Source organism: Sturnira hondurensis, unplaced genomic scaffold, assembly GCF_014824575.4.
Source record: "Sturnira hondurensis isolate 20B ecotype Veracruz unplaced genomic scaffold, ASM1482457v3 Scaffold0017436, whole genome shotgun sequence".
Taxonomy (NCBI): domain Eukaryota; kingdom Metazoa; phylum Chordata; class Mammalia; order Chiroptera; family Phyllostomidae; genus Sturnira; species Sturnira hondurensis.
This window is the reverse complement of record NW_028090067.1, coordinates 4,096,177-4,116,328: the sequence shown is the minus strand read 5'-3', so window position 1 is coordinate 4,116,328 and position 20,152 is coordinate 4,096,177. Positions and strand designations below refer to the sequence as shown.

At 36.0% G+C, this 20,152-nt stretch overlaps 1 protein-coding gene across 2 annotated transcripts; it reads left to right on the top strand.

The window, feature by feature from the left end:
* Positions 1-5,750: 5,750 nt before the first annotated feature.
* On the top strand, positions 5,751-19,250 carry USP44 (ubiquitin specific peptidase 44). Of its 2 annotated transcripts, XM_037067838.1 has the most exons (5): positions 5,751-7,234; positions 9,120-9,315; positions 12,084-12,189; positions 15,616-15,821; positions 17,241-19,250. In XM_037067838.1, the coding sequence occupies exons 1-5, from the start codon at positions 5,813-5,815 to the stop codon at positions 17,435-17,437; spliced, it is 2,127 nt and encodes a 708-aa protein (XP_036923733.1). In that variant the 5' UTR covers positions 5,751-5,812; the 3' UTR covers positions 17,438-19,250. The 2 variants fall into 2 exon arrangements, with proteins under 2 accessions (XP_036923733.1, XP_036923732.1); XM_037067837.1 differs by lacking the exons at positions 12,084-12,189; positions 15,616-15,821.
* The last annotated feature ends 902 nt before the right edge of the window (positions 19,251-20,152 follow it).

Here is a 20,152-nt window from a genome sequence, read left to right as displayed (position 1 = left end):
GAAGAATTTTGAAAGCAAGACTGATGAATGTATAAGTTTATTACAGTATTTGTCAAACTGCCATCATGATTAGCATTTTTTAAAAAATAGGATAAAAAATATTGGAACACATTATTCTTATAAGGATTGTTTATGAAACTTTTATTCCGGGTGTGTGTGTGTGTGTGTGTGAGTGTGATTTATATACACACATTTACTATAACCCAATGTAAAATTTCTTTGAATCTTAGTCAAAGTTAAAAATCAACTGCTTTATTGGACTATAGGAGAACAAAGGATTTTTAAGTACTATAGTTAAATGCTCAAAGTCTTTTTTGGTAGGATAGTACTATGGAGGAGAGTGAGAATTCAGATGGCAGACTAATTTGGAGATTTCTGCTGTGCTTCAGGAATATTATAATAAAGTCCATAATGAGAATAATAGCTCCAGAAATGGAAAGAAATAGGGGAATGATAACCTTATATACATTGGTGACAAGGTGGGAGGGAGGACATAAAAAAAATACAAAAATGCCCTGGCTGGTGTAGTTCAGTGGATTGAGCACGGGCCTGAAAACCAAATGGTCACCAGTTCGATTCCCAGTCAGGACACATGCCTGGGTTGCAGACTAGGTCCCCAGTGTGGGGTGCATGACAGGCAACTACACATTGATGTTTCTCTCCCTCTCCTCTTTTCCTTCCTCTCTATAAAAATAAATTAATAAAATCTTTCCAAAAAACCAAGAACTTTAAAGATGTCTAATCTGGGTACTTAAATGATATAATACAGTATCTTTAATAAGAGAATATTGAAAAAGAAGGTAATTCTGTGAAGGCAAGATGTAGATAGTAAGCTGAGTTCAAAGTGTGTCTGAGACTGATACAGAAAGTTAAGGGCTAAGGATAGTCTTGGTAGTGAGCTATCCAGAGCTGATTTTTGAAGTAAGTTCATTATGACAAGAGGTTTGAAAAGCCATTATATTAGATCAGAAAGGTATTGCTACGTGCTAAAGCCTGGATTTATGTTGCAATGAGTAAATAAAGATGTCAGAGAGTTCTCACTAGGTATAAATATAAGCAGTTTTGTGCTGTTGAACTTTAATAGGTTGAATATTTTACCTGTGATCTTACTTGATTTTTGTGTGTGATATAAACCTTTAACTAAAAACATCACGTGTAATTAGTCTTACTTCTTTCTCTTCCTAATCATTTTAGATTTCTATTTTATAATTGCTTTAATGATAAGCTAACTCAATTAGTTCAATAGAATTATTTTCTTAAACTTTAGAAATTTGCTGAAGGGAATTTTGAAACTAAAAATGTTTGGTCAGCTATATGACATAAAAAGTTTGAATAGCTCGAATGGTTTCTTTAAAAAATTAAAATTTTTTACTGTCTTTAAGCAATGAAAAAATGGCAAAAAAGCTTTCACAATATTTATAAATCATCTGTCTTTAAAATACAGATTAGTATACTTGTTTTTTTTAAAGGCCATTTCATAGCTATTAACTAGAATTTTAAGTTTGGGACATTTTTACAATATATGAGAAAATGTTAGAATAATTTTAATAATATATAAATATCATTCAGAATATTGGGAGCCCTGGCTGGTGTGGCCCATTGGATTGAGTACTGGCCTGTGGCCTAGGACACTGGTTTGATTCCCAGTCAGGGCACAAGCCTGGGTTGTGGGCCAGATCCCTGTTTGGAGGCATGCAAGAGGCAACCAATCATAATGTGTCTCTCACACATTGATGTTTCTCTCCATCTCTTTCTCCCTCCTTTTCTCTCTCTAAAAATAAATAAATAAAATATTTTTAAAAAGAAAACAAAATATCTTGACTATTTTTATGTTGCTGTTACATGTAGGAATAGGGGACATTTTATCAGAGTCTACATAGGGAATAAAAAATGTTCTGTTATCTCTTTTTAAAATGAGTATACTGCCAAAATCACAAACCTAGTCTGCTAGAGCCAGAGTTAAAAGATTCTTAGCAGTGGATTAGCAAATGAAAAGAAATGCTCTGGACTCTGTAGAGGAAAGTGGGAAATGTAAATACTCTGAGTGTGTGTCCTCCCCAACCCCACCCCTCTTTTTCCTCCAAGCTTGTAGATATTTGTGTGATGAAGCCTCTTTAGAGATACCCTAGAGACTGCCTCTGAGCTTTGGCTCCAAGCAGCAGAACAAACTGGAGATTTCTGGTGCCAGCAGCCTGCCTCTGTAGCTCTTTCCTGCTTTCCTCCTTGCCCTTCCCTTGGCCGTGCATCCTCCACTGATTTCTTTCATAAGTAGACAGGGTAAATGTGCCCCCTGCTCTGAAATATTAATCTCCACCATTCTGGTTTCACTTCTCTGAGTTTTTAAGAAGACTTTATTTTTGAGAGACTCCCTTTTAAAATGCAAATACCCCTGGGAGAGGTCAGACCTTAATTCTCAACTAAGATCTCAATTATCAGCATCTTAGTTGAGCTTAGTACACTTTTGACAGAGAGGAACCCTGACTACAAGTGAGAAATTAACAAAATGTTTTTATCATTATTGTTAGTATAACTGTTGACAGCTAAGATGTACTGAGGGCCATATTATTTAGTGTCAGGAATTATTCTAAGTGCTTTGCAAATATAAATTTTTCTTATCCCCTCAACAACCTTATTGGTGCTAATATCACTGTTATTTTCCAGATAAGAAAACTGGGGTATTTGGAGCATGAATAAATTTGTCTAGGTCACATAGTAAACACAGCCCAGTGTTAAACTCAGGCACTTGGATTCCAGAGTGTGCTCCCTAACCGTTTGCTGTGATGCCGCTCTCCTGCTGTGTTGCCTGTCAGAGAGATGGCAACCGATCAACATTCCACCCTTTTCACAATTCTGCATTGAATGGAGTCATGCTATTCAATTATAGGCCACTTTCCATGGAAGGTCAGGGACATTGCCCTCATCTAAATAGATATTTTTAGTAACAAATGCAATGAAGTAGGCAAATTCCTTGTAACCAAGGGAATTTATTTGCAGAATATAGAGAAGGGGTTAAAGAGGCTAGTGTATAATTTACCCTGTACGTAGCATTGTCTTTCTTACTTAAAACTTATTATAGAAGTAACATGTTTATTATTTTCAGAAATTTGAAAATATAGATTAATTAAAAGAAAATAACTTGTAGTTCCATAACTGAGAGATAATCTCAGAATATATGTTAATATTTAAAAATATATATTTTATATGCATATAAACTATTCTAGGTTTTTTTATTCTTTTCTGAATGTTGTTCAAGGTGTTGACTCATACCACCTCTTTAAAGTTTTAGAATGAAATAATTGTCCTTGAGTGTAATTTTCCTTTTCGTCATTTCAAGTAGTTAAATAATTATTGTCTGACTTGCCAGAAACAATTGCTAAAATTGTATCTGTGTTCTTTATATGAGCCTTTTAAAATAAGCATAGATAGAAAAAGAGAGCCCTAGATTCTTCTCTTAATCTCTATATTGAATCAGTTTTTTTTTAAGTCAGTTTTTTCAACCAATGTTTGTTGGGCGCTGATATATCTCCGTTCACCTCTTTGCTTCAACACTGCTACCGCTTTCCTTTCCTTATAACATCTGGAGTAGTAGAGTCTCCTTTAATCCCCTGCTCCTCTAGGTCTGCAATTCAGATCCCTCTGCAGCCTACTGTCTGATCCTGTGATTCTCTCTAGCACTCTCAGTGGTTTCTTATCGTCCATAGGTCCTGGAGGCGGGCTTGCGGATTATTGGGGCAGGGACTTCTCCAGGTTCCAGGTACCAGTGAGTGGGTCTGCAAGGCAAGTTGGGGATATGTGCAGGTTCCAGGTGGCCACATGGAACTTGACTGCTGACTTCACATAATGGCATAGGATCAGAACAGGGACCCCCTGAAATTTCAGGTTTAGACTGTGGTTGTCTGAGTCTAAAGGCAGAGTGTGCAGCTGCTGTGTGGAGAGTAACAGGTGACAGCAAGTCTCAAAGCTGGGAGACCATTTAGAAGCATTATTGTAGTAATTTAGGTGAGACCCATTTATGGCTTGGACTAGCCAGTAGTAATAGAGGCAATAAGTAGTCATATTCTAGATGGATTTTGAAGGTAGAGCCAATCATTTTTCATGAACAATTGGTGTGGGGAGAGTGAAAGAGGAGTCAAAAATGACTCTAAGATTTTTAGTCTAAGTACTTGGAAACATTTTAGATAATGGAGCATATTAATGACTGATGTCTTGATTTTGCCTCTAGCAACTATTGTTGAATGTTAGGAGTTCTAATAAAATACTGTTTTTGACCAGATTTTGGACCTCAGGAAATTTTGAGGGAAGGTAAGCAGACTTAAAATATGTCATTGAAATGTGTATACATGTGAATATCAGACTGGTTGATCTTAAGTCCACATTCAGGGAGCGCTATATGTAAAAGTTAAGAAAAGCAGTATAAAGGAACCAAAAATCAACTTTACCCTTGCAGTTTTCTTAGGGCTCTGTAAGTGGCACCCACAAGTACCACTGCAATTTATATTGTCTTGCTGCCCTAAAAAAATTAAAGTATTCATCATGCTACATACAATGTTTTGAGTGTTTTGTAACTAGGTCTCTGCTTGTGACCAGAAATTTGTGTTCAGTTTATGTTAAATCAATAAAGAAAATGTCTTATGATCTCTACTTTTAACTGTATTTCACTTTATTATTTTTAGGTACCTGTCACAGAAATGTTCCTTACTTTATCTGATAAAGGAACAAATTTTGATGTCATAATTATATGGGTTTTATTTGTTTTGTTATGTTGGCCTTGTGTGTGTGTGTTTTTTTAAGCATAATGCTTAGATCTACCAGAATGTAAAAGTTTATTATATTGCCATACACTTTGTATTTTTCCTGTTTCTCTTTATTTGTTTACTTGTTCTTGCACATTCCTGACAGTCTATTCAAACACAAAGGCATTCATTCCCCTCTGTCTTTCTCTGTTCAAGGCAAACTGTCAAGTCTTTCAAATTGGAGTAGGTTATAGCCATGAAATAAAGGGCATTATTGATTTATTCATGTAAAACCAACTATAAAAAGGTAATTAAGTTATTTAATGTGATTTATTTAAATAAATAATAGAGAATACTAAGATTTATTCACTATGGTCACCATTATAGCTGCCATCTATTGAGGATTTACTGTCTGTCAGATAGCTTGTTATTTCACTTGTCCAATTCGAAGTTGCTATGATTTTCCCCTTTTTGCAGATAAAGTTTAGAGAAGTTAAAATATTTGCTCAAATCAGACATATGATGGTATGTACAGAGGTAGAATTCCAACGTAAATTGTTCTGCTTCAAAATTCATGCTTTTCAACTAGGAGTGTGATTTAGTAGCGCCACATAGAGTCTCAGAATGTAGACATTAGTGAGATGTCATTTGGTCTTGCCAGTCCCAATCTTGGACTGCCCTCACACTACGGGGCAACTGGCGCATTCTAGTCCGTGAAAAGTGGTCACTACCCATTTTCACCAGTAGAGGGTGGCAGAAAATTTTAAAAGTTTTTAGAGGGAACACTCTCAGAAAGTAAAGTGAAGTGCATGTTCTTTCACAGTAAGGTGGATGAGAAATTGGAGAAGTCTGCAGTGAGGGAAAAGTGAGAACTACTTATGGTAGTTATGACAGCCCAGAAATTAAATAGTGGAAACAAATGTATAAGATTATTCTTGGAAAAATACTTATAAAATAGAAAACTACTGGCTTCTTGTTTTTATTTTATTAAAATTGACAGTGTTCTGCTTAGTTTTCAGATGCTTCACGTGTGAACAGAGACTTATTTGGATTATGTGTTTCTCAGCTAGACTAAATAAATGTTAACAATGGATAAGTGCAAACACATCGGGCAGTTGCAGCTTGCGAAAGACCATTCCATTCTCAACCCTCAGAAATGGCATTGTGTGGACTGCAATACAACTGAGTCAGTTTGGGCTTGCCTTAGCTGTCCCCATGTTGCCTGTGGAAGATATATTGAAGAACATGCACTCAAGCACTTTCAAAAAAGCAGTCATCCTGTTGCATTAGAGGTGAATGATATGTATGTTTTTTGTTACCTTTGTGATGATTATGTTCTTAATGATAATGCAAGTGGAGACCTGAAGTTACTACGAAGTGCATTAAGTGCAATCAAAAGTCAAAATTATCACTGTACCACTCGTAGTGGAAGGGTTTTACGATCTATGGGTATAAGTAATAATTCTTATTTCTTACATGATGGCGCCCAATCCCTGCTTCAAAATGAAGATCAAATGTATACTGCTCTTAGGCACAGGAGAAGGACCCTGATGGGTAAAATTTTTCGAATTTGGTTTAAACAGTCACCCATTGGAAGAAAAAGGCAAGAAGCACAATTTCGGGGAAAAATAGAAAAAAGAGAAGTTAAGAAAAGACGGCAAGAATTAGAGCATCGAGTTAAAGCAGAACTGGAAAATATGCTCCCAAGAAAGAGTCTACGTTTGCAAGGTCTAGCTCCGTCCACAGTAGAAATAGTTCCTGTTGAAAAACCACTCCAAACCCCAGTATCACCAGCAAAAGATAAAGTGGTAGCTACCTCAGAAGATGTAAGATTGAAAGAACCCAGTGACCCCTCAATTAAACGAAGGCCAATTTTAACTCCTGGTGTAACAGGGTTAAGAAATTTGGGAAATACTTGCTATATGAATGCTGTTCTTCAAGTGTTGAGTCATTTACTTATTTTTCGACAATGTTTTTTAACACTCGATCTGAACCAATGGCTGGCTGTGACAGCTAATGAAAAGCCAAAATCATCTTATAAGCATCCACCAGTCACAGATGCAGTGTATCAAATGAATGGATGCCAAGAAAAAGCTAAAAGCTCTGTCCACTCCAGACACCTAAGTTTATCATCTAAACTAAGTGGTGGAGCATCAAAGAGTAGAAAGATGGAACTTATTCAGCCAAGGGAGTCAAGTTCACAATACATTTCTCTGTGTCATGAATTGCATACTTTGTTCCAAGTCATGTGGTCTGGAAAGTGGACCTTGGTCTCACCATTTGCTATGCTACACTCAGTGTGGAGACTAATTCCTGCTTTTCGTGGTTATGCCCAACAAGATGCTCAGGAGTTTCTTTGCGAACTTTTGGATAAAGTACAACATGAACTAGAGACAACTGGTACCAGGTTACTAGATCTCATCCCCACTTCTCAAAGGAAACTTATCAAACAGGTTTTGAATGTTGTGAATAACATTTTTCATGGACAACTTCTTAGTCAGGTACGGATGTTTTAAAATATCATTTTCATTGTAGGGACTTTGTACAGTGAAGCCTAAAAAATGTACATTCTCTGTCTATCTAGTGTGTTGGAGCTAATACTGTTTTCAGGTCAAAATAGATCACTTTCACAAACATGTAAAAGTTCACTTATTTATAGTTTCTTTCATAAATCATTGGAGGTAGTTTTATAAGTCAGTGGACATACTTTTATGTCCATCATGTGAAAGCTTTTTTTTGTGGGGAGGGGAAGTTAGGAAACAGAGCTTCTTGAGTTAACCATATTATTATATTCATTCTCTGAGAGACTGAAATAAGGAGGGTTTAATCCAATAGGAAACAAATTGGAAGATGCTCATGTTGTTCAAGCATCAACTGTATTTTGTATTGTCTATATTCAATTATTTTCAGTGTTTGTTGGCATTAAATCCTGCTTAATTCTTCACCTTTCAAGTTGTTATTCGTTCCCTTTTCAATTACTATATTTCCTTTGTAAGCTGTTGGAACTGCCCGTATTCTTTGTGGGTCCTATACAGGGTCTGGCAGAAGTAATGCCTGCTTAAGTGTGGTTGGTAGGGTAATAATATGGGTGTGGTAATTTATAGTTTTAATTTGAAAATTTCACCTAAAATGTCATATGGTGTGCTTGAGTGTGATATTGTTATGTTACAGAATTACATGCTTATGATTTTGTAATAAAAGATTTTGTAATAAACGAGTATTATTTGTACTGGAACCTGTATTTTGATGAGGATTTTAATGTAGTGATGTTTGCTTTAAGTGGGAGTATGACCTCATTATTTGTCCTATTTCTAGCTTTTGAAGTTCAGTTGGTAAGGGTTCAAAATCTGTCTCAGTAATATACCTCTGCATATAAAACTCTGTATATAAAAATATGCTAGTAGTGTTTTACTTGTATCATGGTTAACAGGTTATAGGATTTGGGAAAAGAAAATTCGTGAAAGACGAGGAAGGAAAAAGGGCAAAGAACTACAAATCTAATGATCTAAGCACATTAAGTTAAATACATATAAGTATATAAATATATACACACACACACACACAATGTATATCTGATTAAATGAGTCCATGGTTTGTTTGCTTTTTTATCTAAATTCAGATTTGGCAGAAGTCCTTGGAGCTTTGTTGAATGCCTAGTAGTTAAAGTCCACCAATGTATGATGGTTAGTTTAATGACAGTGTTTGGAAGAAAAATGATAATAAAAATTACCTAAAAATGATACAAAGCAAATTATTCAGAATTCTTTTCTTTTTTTCTTTTATTTTTTTATTTATATTTTTTTAATCTTTTTTTTTAAAGATTTTATTTATTTATCTTTAGAGGGGAAGGGAAGGAGAGAAGGAGAGAAATATCAATGTATGGTTGCCTCTGCTGGGAACACACAATGTATCCTGTGTCCCCTGCCGGGAACTGGCCTGCAACCCAGGCATGTGCCCTGACTGGGAATCGAACTGCGATCCTCTGGTTCACAGGCCTGTGCTCAATCCACTGAGCTACACCAGCCAGGGCTTTTTTTTTTGTTGTTTTTAAAGATTTTATTCATTTATCTTAGAGGGGAAGGGAAGGAGAGAGAGAGAGAATATCAATGTATGGTTGCCTCGCGTGTGTCCCCTGCTGAGAACTGGGAACTGGCCTGCAACCCAGGCATGTGCCCTGACTGGGAATCGAACCTCGATCATGTGGTTTGCAGGCCCGCGCTCAATCCCTGGCTTGCAGCCAGGTCTTTTCTTTTTTTTAAATTCAGAATTCTGATATTACGTTTTCAAATGAAGAGGTTTTTTTTTCATTTGCAGTGACTTCTAGTGAAAGGAGTAAATGTTTTGACAGGAGGATTGTGAGCTGAAAACTAATATTTTCATTTGCAGGTTACATGTCTTGCCTGTGACAACAAGTCAAACACTATAGAACCTTTCTGGGACTTGTCACTGGACTTTCCTGAAAGATACCAATGCAGTGGAAAAGATACTGCTTCTCAGCCATGCCTGGTTACTGAAATGTTGGCCAAATTCACAGAAGCAGAAGCATTAGAAGGAAAAGTTTACGTATGTGACCAGTGTAACTGTAAGTAGAGACTATATTCTCCTTGCTTTTCTAAGATTAGCAAAGAGAAACACAAGTGAAAGGAAGCTGGAAAAATTCCTTACATAGCAGTTATGGAAACAGATTCATAAAATTAAAAAGTTTAAATTTAATATGTGAGGCAGAATTACAGAGCTTCTTAAGTTAACCATATTATTATATTCATTCTCTGAGAGATTGAAATAAGGAGGGTTTAATCCAATAGGAAACAAATTGGAAGATGATGATGTTGTTCAAGCATCAACTGTATTTCGTATTGTCTATATTCAATTATTTTCAGTGTTTGTTGGCATTAAATCCTGCAGAATTCTTCACTTTTTCAAGTCGTTATTCTTTCCTCTTTCAATTACTATGTTTCCTATATAAGCTGTTAGAACTGACTGTATTCTTTGTGGTTCAAAGAGGTATAGTAAAAGGAAAGCATATTATTTAGTACTGAGAGAAATGTTTGCTTTAAGTCTTTTTCTACCCACCAAAACATTGATATAGATAATCCATGTGTGTATGTGTGCATGTGTACACATCTATGTAATAGATAACAATATATTGCTGAACTACTGCTATGGAGATTGGCTTCATAAAAACAAAGATTTAGCCCTGGCTGGTATAGCTCAGTGGATTGAGCGTGGGCCTGCGAACCAAACAACTGTGGTTTGATTCCCAGTCAGGGCACATGCCTGGGTTGCAGGCCAGTTCCTAGCGGGGGATGCAGAAGAGGCAACCATACATTGATATTTCTCTCCCTCTCTCCTTCCCTTCCCCTCTAAAGATAAATAAATAAAATATTTAAAAAAACAAACAAAGATTTATTTTAAAAACATCTACTATTTTTTTATATTAGCAACTGTTCTAGTTGCTATGGTTAGAGGTAAGACACATTTAAGGTGCTTACATTACTAATAGAGGAAACAGGTAGACAGTTAAGATCTACTACAGTACTGTCTCTAATAGAGGTAGGTACAGGCACCCAACACCAGGAGATAAAATAGCCATTTCAGTTAAAGGGAAGGATTATCCTTCAGGGAAATGGATAAAAGCACATCAGATGTGTTGTGTCTTTATGTGGTGTCTTCATCTCCTCTATCAACGTGTACATGGCATTTTTTAATATTTTTTTATATTTTCAGGTAGTCTCCATAATTTTCACATCTGAAAAAAATGATTCCAGGGCTTTAGATGCTAACCTTCTAAGGTAATTTAAAGGAAACATTGGATGGTCTAGCATTGAAGAACTATCACATCAATTGGTGATTTTATAAAACAACATATACTAACATTGTTTTCTGAGTACTTCTGATGTAAACTATTAATAAGGAGCCTAAGATTTATATGGTTAGAGAAAAAAGTAAATATCAGATTTGCATGATGATGTGAATTTTTTCTTGGATATAAATGTGAGGGGTCCTAGATGCTTTCATCATCAAAACTGGGAGTAGAACACTATTATGAATGCATGAAGAATATGATTTTATAACACGTTTATGTGTATCTGCTGGGCCTACCAAATAAAGGCCTAAAAAAGTTGCTTTAATACATAAAAGCAAATGATTAAAGTTGTAAGTCAAGGAGTGGACATCCTTGTATAGCTACACTTGGATCATGTGTTCCGGGAGATGATGTACACATCGGTCCAGGACATTCATCAGCAGTTGGATGATACCTGATCTTAGGGGCACAGACTTTGAAGGGAGGCTTTTGGTGGCAAGTGGAGCTGGCGTAGAGGACAGTTCTATGGTGGACTGATTCTGCCTCCTATGTGAGAAGCAGGTGTTGCTATGGCTGCAGTCAGAGCTGGTATACAAGTTGCAGGACAGCTCCTGGACATCAAGAGTGAACTTTGTTAGCCAGTATTCCAGCCGGAGGCTGTAGAATGCAATTCCTAGGTGGACCTCTAGAGAAGCACAGGGGACAACAAAATGAATCCTAGGCTCCACTAGGTCTTATGTAAGACCTGGTTCTAAAAAAGCAAAAGCAAGACCCTGAGGGAGGCCACAGCTGCAGAGCTAGTGAATGCCTGCCTCCTCAGGTGGGGAGGGGTAGGGAGAGGATGTTCCTTAAGGACCCATGCCCTCTAGGATCTTAATTAGCCTCGATCAATGGACTGACTGTGAAACTTTTTTAAATTAAGAGTTTAGGAAGAGTATATTAAAGTCTGTTTAGGGAGAGGTTTAACTTTTCCTATTTGACAGAGCCAAATCCATTTAAAAATATTACAGCATTACAGCCTTATTTACAAGATTATATTATTTACTTGTTTACATGTCTGTCTACCTTGACTAACTCATAAGTTGTTTTTTTTTAAATGACACTTTTAATGACGCTTTTTCCCCCAAAGATTTTATTTATCTATTTTTAGAGAGGGAAAGAGAGGAAAAAAGAAAGAGAGAGAAACATCAATGTGTGATTGCCTCTCGTGCACCCCACTCCCCAATGTGTGGGTTACTGGGGATCTGGCCTGCAACCCAGGCATGTGCACTGACTAGGAATTGAACCCAGGACCATTTGGTTCTCAGGTGGGTACTCAGTTCACTGAGCCACACCAGCCAGGGCTGTTTTGTTTTTTTGTTTTTTTGTTTTTTTAATTGTAATTTGTTTCTTGAGGGCACGGCTATGTCTTTATTTCTATCACAGTACAATGTCTGTAACACAGTAGACATTTCAGTAATAATGCATGTGTGAATTATTTTTAAAGTTTACTCAGCTTTTCCTTATTTCCTTAAATTTGATTCTCATTCTCTATGATATCACAGCAAAGCATAGGTTTTCTTCAAAACCAGTTGTACTCACAGAAGCTCAAAAACAGCTTATGATTTGCCACCTACCTCAAATTCTTAGACTACATCTCAAACGATTCAGGTTAGTAGTAGTAGTAATATCAGTTGCCTACCGACTACACACTTGTAACTTACCATTTCTTATTCTTACGGTGCTTCAGAACTTAACTTTTGATTAATTAAATTTTAATACTATATTCTTGGCTAGTAGATGGCTTACATCTATTCTGCCTTTTATTTTAAGGGGAAGAAAATCTGTCACTGTCTCTAGCCTTGACCCGTGGACACCATATTCAGTAACTAAGTTGATTAGCTTCCCTTGTGGAATGCATTGCTATTCAGCACACCCCCTCAGATTTTGGTTGGCTAAGTAATATTATTCTTCTTGTAAGTTTCTGCTTGTATTGTTTAATATTCAGCATATTATAGATGTAAAAAATTTTAAATCTATAACTTAGAGTATTTGGTTCAATTGATCAAAGATACAGCAGTTTAATTTCAAAGCAGTTAAAAACAAAAACAAACTTCCAAAATATATTTAGTCAGGTGAATAAGTTGGCAAATTTGTTTAATCAAAGCATGGGCTTTGTACGTTGCAATACGTACGAAATAATCTGAGGGCTTACTGTTAAGGAATGAGAAGTACTTTATGTGCTATGCTTTGAAAACCAATGAGACCGTGGTTAAATTTTTTAACAGCTAACGAGGTATATTTTTAAAATATTTCAGACAGTACAGAAGGTAAAATAAAAGCCCAAAGTAAAATCACCATTCTTCGCAGTCCCACTTCCCAGAGGTAATCACTGTTGACTGTGCTCAGGTATAGGTATAGTCGGAACATTATGTGAGTGCTTTTTAATTTAAAATGTTCTGTATTCTTTGAGGAGTATAAAGTAGGATCCTTTTCACAAGAAGATTATGGTTAAGACATGCCCAGAAATAATGATGAAGTAGAAATACTAAATATCACAAACTATAAACAAACTGATTAATCCGAGACTAGGACGGGGGAGTTAGCTAATATCTAAATGTTCCCAAAGCCTAATGACGTAAGGGATTTATATCATTCAAGTCTCAGTTCATGCGCCTTCTCTTCAGAGAGAACTTCCATGACCATCCTATTTAGAAGTAGCACCACCCAACCCTCAGTACCACGTTACCCTGTGTTGGTTAATACAGTGTATGACGAAAGCCACTGGCTGCAATTCATAGTTTAGTTATTTCTCTCCTCTGCCAAACTTCTGTGCATAGTAGATGCCCCAAAATATTTAAGTGAATGAATGGAGTGTAGACAGAAGGAGGAGCAACGTGAATAAAGATATGGAGGAAGGAATAGGGAGGTGTCTACAACAAATGGTTTAGTGAAACGTCAGGTGAGATCTACCATTGTGCCTAAAATCAAGTAGAACAAAAACGGAAGGTTAGGTAGGAGGCTGATACTGTCTTCCAGGTTCTGGTAACAAGGGTCAAGGAGCATTGGGAGGTGAGAACATATATGAGATTTTGTGAGACACAATTAAAAGGATTTAAATTTTTGTTACTTAAACTGATAATTAATTGGCTACTATAAACTGTTGAAGAACTTCCTGTTCATAATTGCTATTTAATCTGGTATTATAAGCTTTCCTTAGTATAAACCTATTTGACTCCATTTCCTTCTATCTTCTGCCCAAAACAATTTTAATCCTTCATGCCTCGACTTGTCTAATTCAGACTTTGTTCACACTGCTTTGATCACATTTCTCCTTTTCCTTTATCTATTAAAAAAGTACTATTTGCCAGTGTATAAAGTATATAGGGTAAATAAAAGACAAAAGGGAGAATGGGATTGGCACACAGGAACTCTTTGAAGAAACATAAGAAAGGGAATATTTCCAACAGTTTAGCAGTTCCCTGTGTACGCCTCCCAGCCTTTTTCTCTTGCGCTCTCCTCAGAAGTAACCCATTATGAATTCTGGGTAAATCGTTATCTCGTTCTTTGTCATTTTACTGTATTTCAGCAGAAAAATAACTGGGTACTCAATTAATCAATAGGAATGAATATTTTCTATTTAGATGGCTTACAAGTGTTTATGTAGCATAATTAAATAATATAAGGTTTGAATTTTATGGTAAAGTGAGAATGACAGGAATGTCTCACGTTAAGTAGGTCCAATTATTTCATGACTTGCTCCTCCATCTTCACTAAAGTTGAGGGTACATTGGATATAGCATCTCTTATACAGTTCATGAGGAAGGCCTGGGATATGACTCCCAGTCTAGCAGATACTATAATGTGCAAGTCTTACTTTAGCTCCATACTATTTTAACATTGTACTAAGAAGCATTTTCACATTAAAAAAAACACATTTTATATTATTGCTCAAGTACAGTTGTCTCCATTTCCCCCACCCCAGCCATCCCCACCTCCCACCCCTGATCCCACCCCATTTTCACACTTTTCCATCATAAACCTGTCTATATTCCTTTCTCCCTTCTCTGCTATTGTCTTAACTTTATATTTTATTTAGTACTTTAATACTGTCATTTTCATTGAAGTTTGTCTTTTATCTCTCTCTGTTCAATTCCAGCCTAAATGGATTATAATCTCTTGGAAGAACCACCATATATTATTACATTATTTTCCCCCATAGCACCAGCTCATACTACTTATGTGATGAAAAGAAAATTGCTTGCCATTCAACTTAGTACTGAGAAGCATGGCCGCATTGAGAAATGACAGCACAGGGGCATCATTTGACTTTTGTTACTAATGGGTAGTTATGCTCACTCACACACAGGGAAGGGTCACAGTTCCTATTTTTGTTTTATGTTATGAAATTAGATGTGCCCTATTTAGTTTAGTTCTGCTTTTTCTCCATACCTGGCAAAGTAAGGTCCAGATTGTATTTCCCAAGAACAAATTCCAGCTTCTGAGATACCCTTCTCATGCTGAGTGACAATAAAAAATTAAAAACCCTTTGGCACCTGGAATTTATGTTAGAAAGCAGAAAATGTCATAGGACCATAATTTTCTTTTCTGAAAGTTAATTCTTCCTATATCATCTAATTACAGAAGGCAAATACTTATTTTATTTATTTTAAAACCTGAATGGGCCTGTTTAGTAAATAAGCACTATATATATATATAGTGTGTGTGTGTATATATATACATATATATTTAATTTCTTTTATTTATTGATTTGACAGGAAGAGAGGGAGAAAGGACCATTCATGCATTCATTGGTCGTTTCTCATATGTGCCCTGACTGGAGGCCAAACCCTCAACCTTAGCACATCAGGATGATGCTCTAACCTCTTGGGCTACCTGGCTCGGGCTAAATTCTTTCATTTAGCATTGAACCAACTTTAGCATTGAAATAATTTTATGCTTATATTATTTATTATATATTATTCTTTGTATTCCATATTCAGATGGGTTTTTTGTTTGTTTTTTTAACTATCTGAACCTAGTACCTGGTTATTTTCCCTTGGTTTAGTTAATGATTTTACCCTGGTTTATTCACAGATGGTCAGGACGTAATATCCGCGAGAAGATTGGTGTTCATGTTGACTTTAAAGAAATTTTAAACATGGAGCCCTACTGCTGCAGGGAGTTCATGAAATCCCTCAGACCAGAATGTTTTATCTATGACTTATCTGCTGTAGTAATGCACCATGGGAAAGAATTTGGCTCAGGACACTACACTGCCTACTGCTATAACTCTGAAGGAGGTATAGATGGGGGGAAAGTACTTTACTTTGGGTTAGACTTGGCAGCTGGAGTTTAGGCTAAATTGGCTGCTAAATTATCATAAACAAAGCCATTTGACCTCTTGTTTTCTTTCAAGAAGAATGTTTCTGCATTATGGCTTATAGAACATACTGAAGGTCTATGCAGAAATAGGACTTCTGAGCTATAGGGATGGGATAATAGGATGATCTCATTAATTATATGTCAGAAGGAGTGTGATATTTTTTCTTAAAGACACATTTCCAAGAGCAGATACTCTGCTTACTGGTTGAATGCACTTATTTTTTGCTGAAGAACAGAGCATGTAATAAACTGAGGGATCATAGACATTTGGAACAAACTTTGAGTTCAGGTTATAAAACTCACTTGAATTTACTGCCTCCATGGTCAAAAGTGATTGAATTTAGACTTCGCATTTTATATTGCCTTTCCTGACCTACTGTAAAACAAAGAATGAGCTCCCCGCCCCATGCCCATTTCTTCCTGCAACACACACACACATATAAAGGAAAAGAGGTGTGGACAAAAAGCCCAGTTAATCCAGGAAGGTAGTTGAACAGTGAAGTACCAAAAGTAAGTTGGACACTATTTGCTTTGTAGTATGATGAGCAGTAAAAGCATTAACTGGTAAGATTATACCAAAAATTAAAGGTACTGTCAAGTGAACTAATCAGGAACTTCAAGTTACTTCTAGGATAAAGGCAGCTAATTCTGGAGTAAATACAGCCCAAGTTGTATCATTAAAAGAAGTCAATTGGCTAGGCAAATACTTTCTCTTCAAAAATAGCTTAACTCAATCTAGGTTTCCATTGATGGATGAATGGATAAGATGTACATAAATATGATGGAATATTACACAGCCATAAAAAAGAACACAACAGATAGACCTAGACAGTATTATGCTAAAGGAAGTCAGAAAAGAAAGACAAGTGCAATATGATTTCACTTACACCATTATATATGGGATCTAAAAAACAAATGGACAAAACACACTCAGATACGGAGAACAAATTGCTATCTCCCACATAGGATACAGGTGCGGGGGGGGAGTGGATGAAAAAGATGAAAGATTATGGAGTACAAATTGCCAGTTATACAAATTGTCACAGGGCTGTAAAGTATAGCCAATAATAGGAAATAGTCAATAATATTGTAATAATTGTGTATGGTGCCACATGGGCACTAGATTTACCCTGGTATCATTTTGTAAGGTATATAAATGTCTAATCACTATGTTGTACACCTGAAACTTATAATGTATGTCAACTATAATTGAAAAAGAAACTTCAAAAAATGTTAACTCTCACTGAAACTGTTGCTTCAATCCATATTTTAATTTCTACTAGAAATTTCCAACATCCCTTTATAAACTTAAAGTGTATTTTTGTGCTTCACTCTAGGGTTCTGGGTACACTGCAATGATTCCAAGCTAAGCATGTGCACTATGGATGAAGTATGCAAGGCCCAAGCTTATATTTTGTTTTATACCCAGCAAGTGACTGAGAATGGACATGCTAAACTCTTGCCTCCAGAACTCCTGTCTGGTATCCTCCCTCCTACCGAAGAAGCTGATACCTCTAATGAAATGCTTAGCTGATCCAAAGACAGTGGGGCTTCTTGCAATTTATATATATATTTTATTTTCTCAAAGGGCTGACTTAAAATTTTGAGCTTCGTCTTTATTTTTTACTTACTGAACCAGTGCATACTATGTGTATACATTTTCTAACTATACCATTTTACAGAGATGAAACATAAATATATGTTTATCAGTTACAGTAGGTAACAACTTTTTCAAGTACTTAGGAGTTTTTAAATTTTTAGTATTTACCTCACACTGGTGTTACCTCTTTTACATTTAGTTTTAATTGGCTCAGATCATGGATTTGTGCAATCTTGTACTGAAGTTCAGGTAGCATCGTTTTATAATTTCTTATCTTTTGCAGCTATTTTCTATACAAATTCTTATTCGATGGAAAATTAGACACTTTCTTCACTAACAATTTTACCCTGCAAAAGTAATTTCTTTCAGGCCATTTGTATATTGAAGTTACCTTTGCCCCTTGAAGGAAGTTAAACTACTACTCTCAAAGAGAAATATCAAGGGATCATCTACTCATCAATCACACTCATTGATATTTCTGAGGCTTTGTGTTACTGGACTCAGAAGATGTTGTTAATGAAATTTTATTTGTTCAAGAATTTATTCTTAATAATTGTTCCTCATTTGGCATAGTCAAACTATACAAAGGAAAATGACAGCTTTATAGTGTGTTAAATGACTTCATTACTATGGGCATGAAAACAATGATGGCTTGGACTCATGATGGTTTGTCTGGTGGCAAATATATTTGTCCTGATTCAAATAAAGCAGTCATATCAAAAATTTGAATTTACCAAACAGTATGTTACATAATTTAACTTGGATACGAGTTTTTTATGACTAAACATTGCATCTCTTAAACCTTTGTATCATATCTTGAGATCCTTAAAGGAATAAAAATAACCCTTGAAGCAAAAAAAGTTACAGGTCAGAGAACAATAACTGTCCAAAATTGGCAGATGGACCCTGGTCAGATTGCTCCCTTGGTTGGTTGGAGCGTCACCCTGTGCGCCAAAAGGTTGTGGACTCAGTCCTCTCGGCACACACGGGAGGCACCGATTGATGTTCCTCTCTCTCAAACTAAATACATCCTCAGGATTTTAAAAAAATCGTCAGCTGAGCAATGTGCATCTCATTTTTCTAAGTAACTAAAGCCTGATTTCTCACTCCTGCTAGGATTATGTGAATACCAGGAGCCTCTTTAGATACTCAAACTCTGGGCCCTGACATTTATCTTACCTTGCACTTTTGTTAAAAATACAGGATGACTCTGTTCTTCCCTAATAATCTTTCTAGATCTCTCTAAAAATCCTACTGCTGCTAACTTTTATTTCAGAAAGAGAAGAACCCACTAACAGATGTTAATCAGCTGTGTAAGATCTCACATGATCTCCAGTGATTAACACTGGATCATTTTTTTTCTTGAGTTTTTTTTGCAGGTTGAAATCTTAATGGTAGTATCCTGTTAAATACAGTTCTCCACTAGTATTTGTAAGTATAAGCTTGAAAAGGACCTCTATTAGCAAATTTTTCTAAATTTCAGAGAGCACCTCATCTAGGGCAGCCAGTTGTGAAGTGCAGTGAGAATTTACCACTGTACAGACAAATTATTTTTGCCAAAAATACAACTTGTTAAATGGCTAAGGTTTAAAATCATTCATTAAGTATCTATGCAAGTTGTTACCTCAACTGTTAATGTAATTATACCTCATTAAATATTTACGTGGTCAAGATACGTGAATATAGTCTTCCTTAATCTCAGGGCTTGGTTAACTGCTATACATTTTAACACCTAATTTTAGCGGGATATTTTAAAAACAACTCTGGAAGCTGTTATTTATAATGGTATAGTTGCTTATTTCAGTATTTATTTCAATGTAATATTGATGAGAAAGGACGTGGCTTAGCCCTTTTCAATCCCTTAAAACTAAAACCTACACCAGAGGCTGTATGTGTGAGGTCAAGGGAATATGTGTAACTCTTGCTCAATTTCGCTAACCTACATCATATCTAAAAAAAATAAAGCCTATTACAATAAAACTAAAACCTAGACAATGCACAGAAACTTAGATTTCTTACTGTATATCTCAATGTGGACTTCCACATTCTGCTACATTGATCTAACAAAAAACAACATGTTTTGGTTATAAAATAATTTACTAAAGGCACTATTGTTAAACATTCAAACTAGGAATTATTTACCAGTAAGGTACATCATTATAAACATGACAAAATTATTTCAAAAGATACATGACTAGTAGATAAACAATACAATTTTTTCTCAGGTGACAGCTTTCCCGGCCATTCCAGGGGCACACAAATGATGGCATTGCTCCCAACAGTTACCTGGGAAGGGAACTTGGATCTCATGACCAGTTTGAGATCACTACTGCTAAAGAAGTCTTACAAAGCTCTAAAATTTGTCACTCATGGGGTCAGTTCTAAAATTATTGAGCTTGGAAATCAAGATAACTTTATTAAACCAAAGCACATCAAAATGGTATGCACTCAAAACTACAGAAGAACTAGGTGAAGGGCCCAAGCCCTCTAATGTGTCCAGGAACGCATGGGTGAGCTCTGCCACTGGCACATACAGAAAAGAGGGAACTTATTCAAAGGTAGTTACTGAACATTAGCACCGTAAGTAAACATGGCTCATATCGCTAAACTAGAGTGCTTATCCCACAAGATAACATTCATTTATAGTTC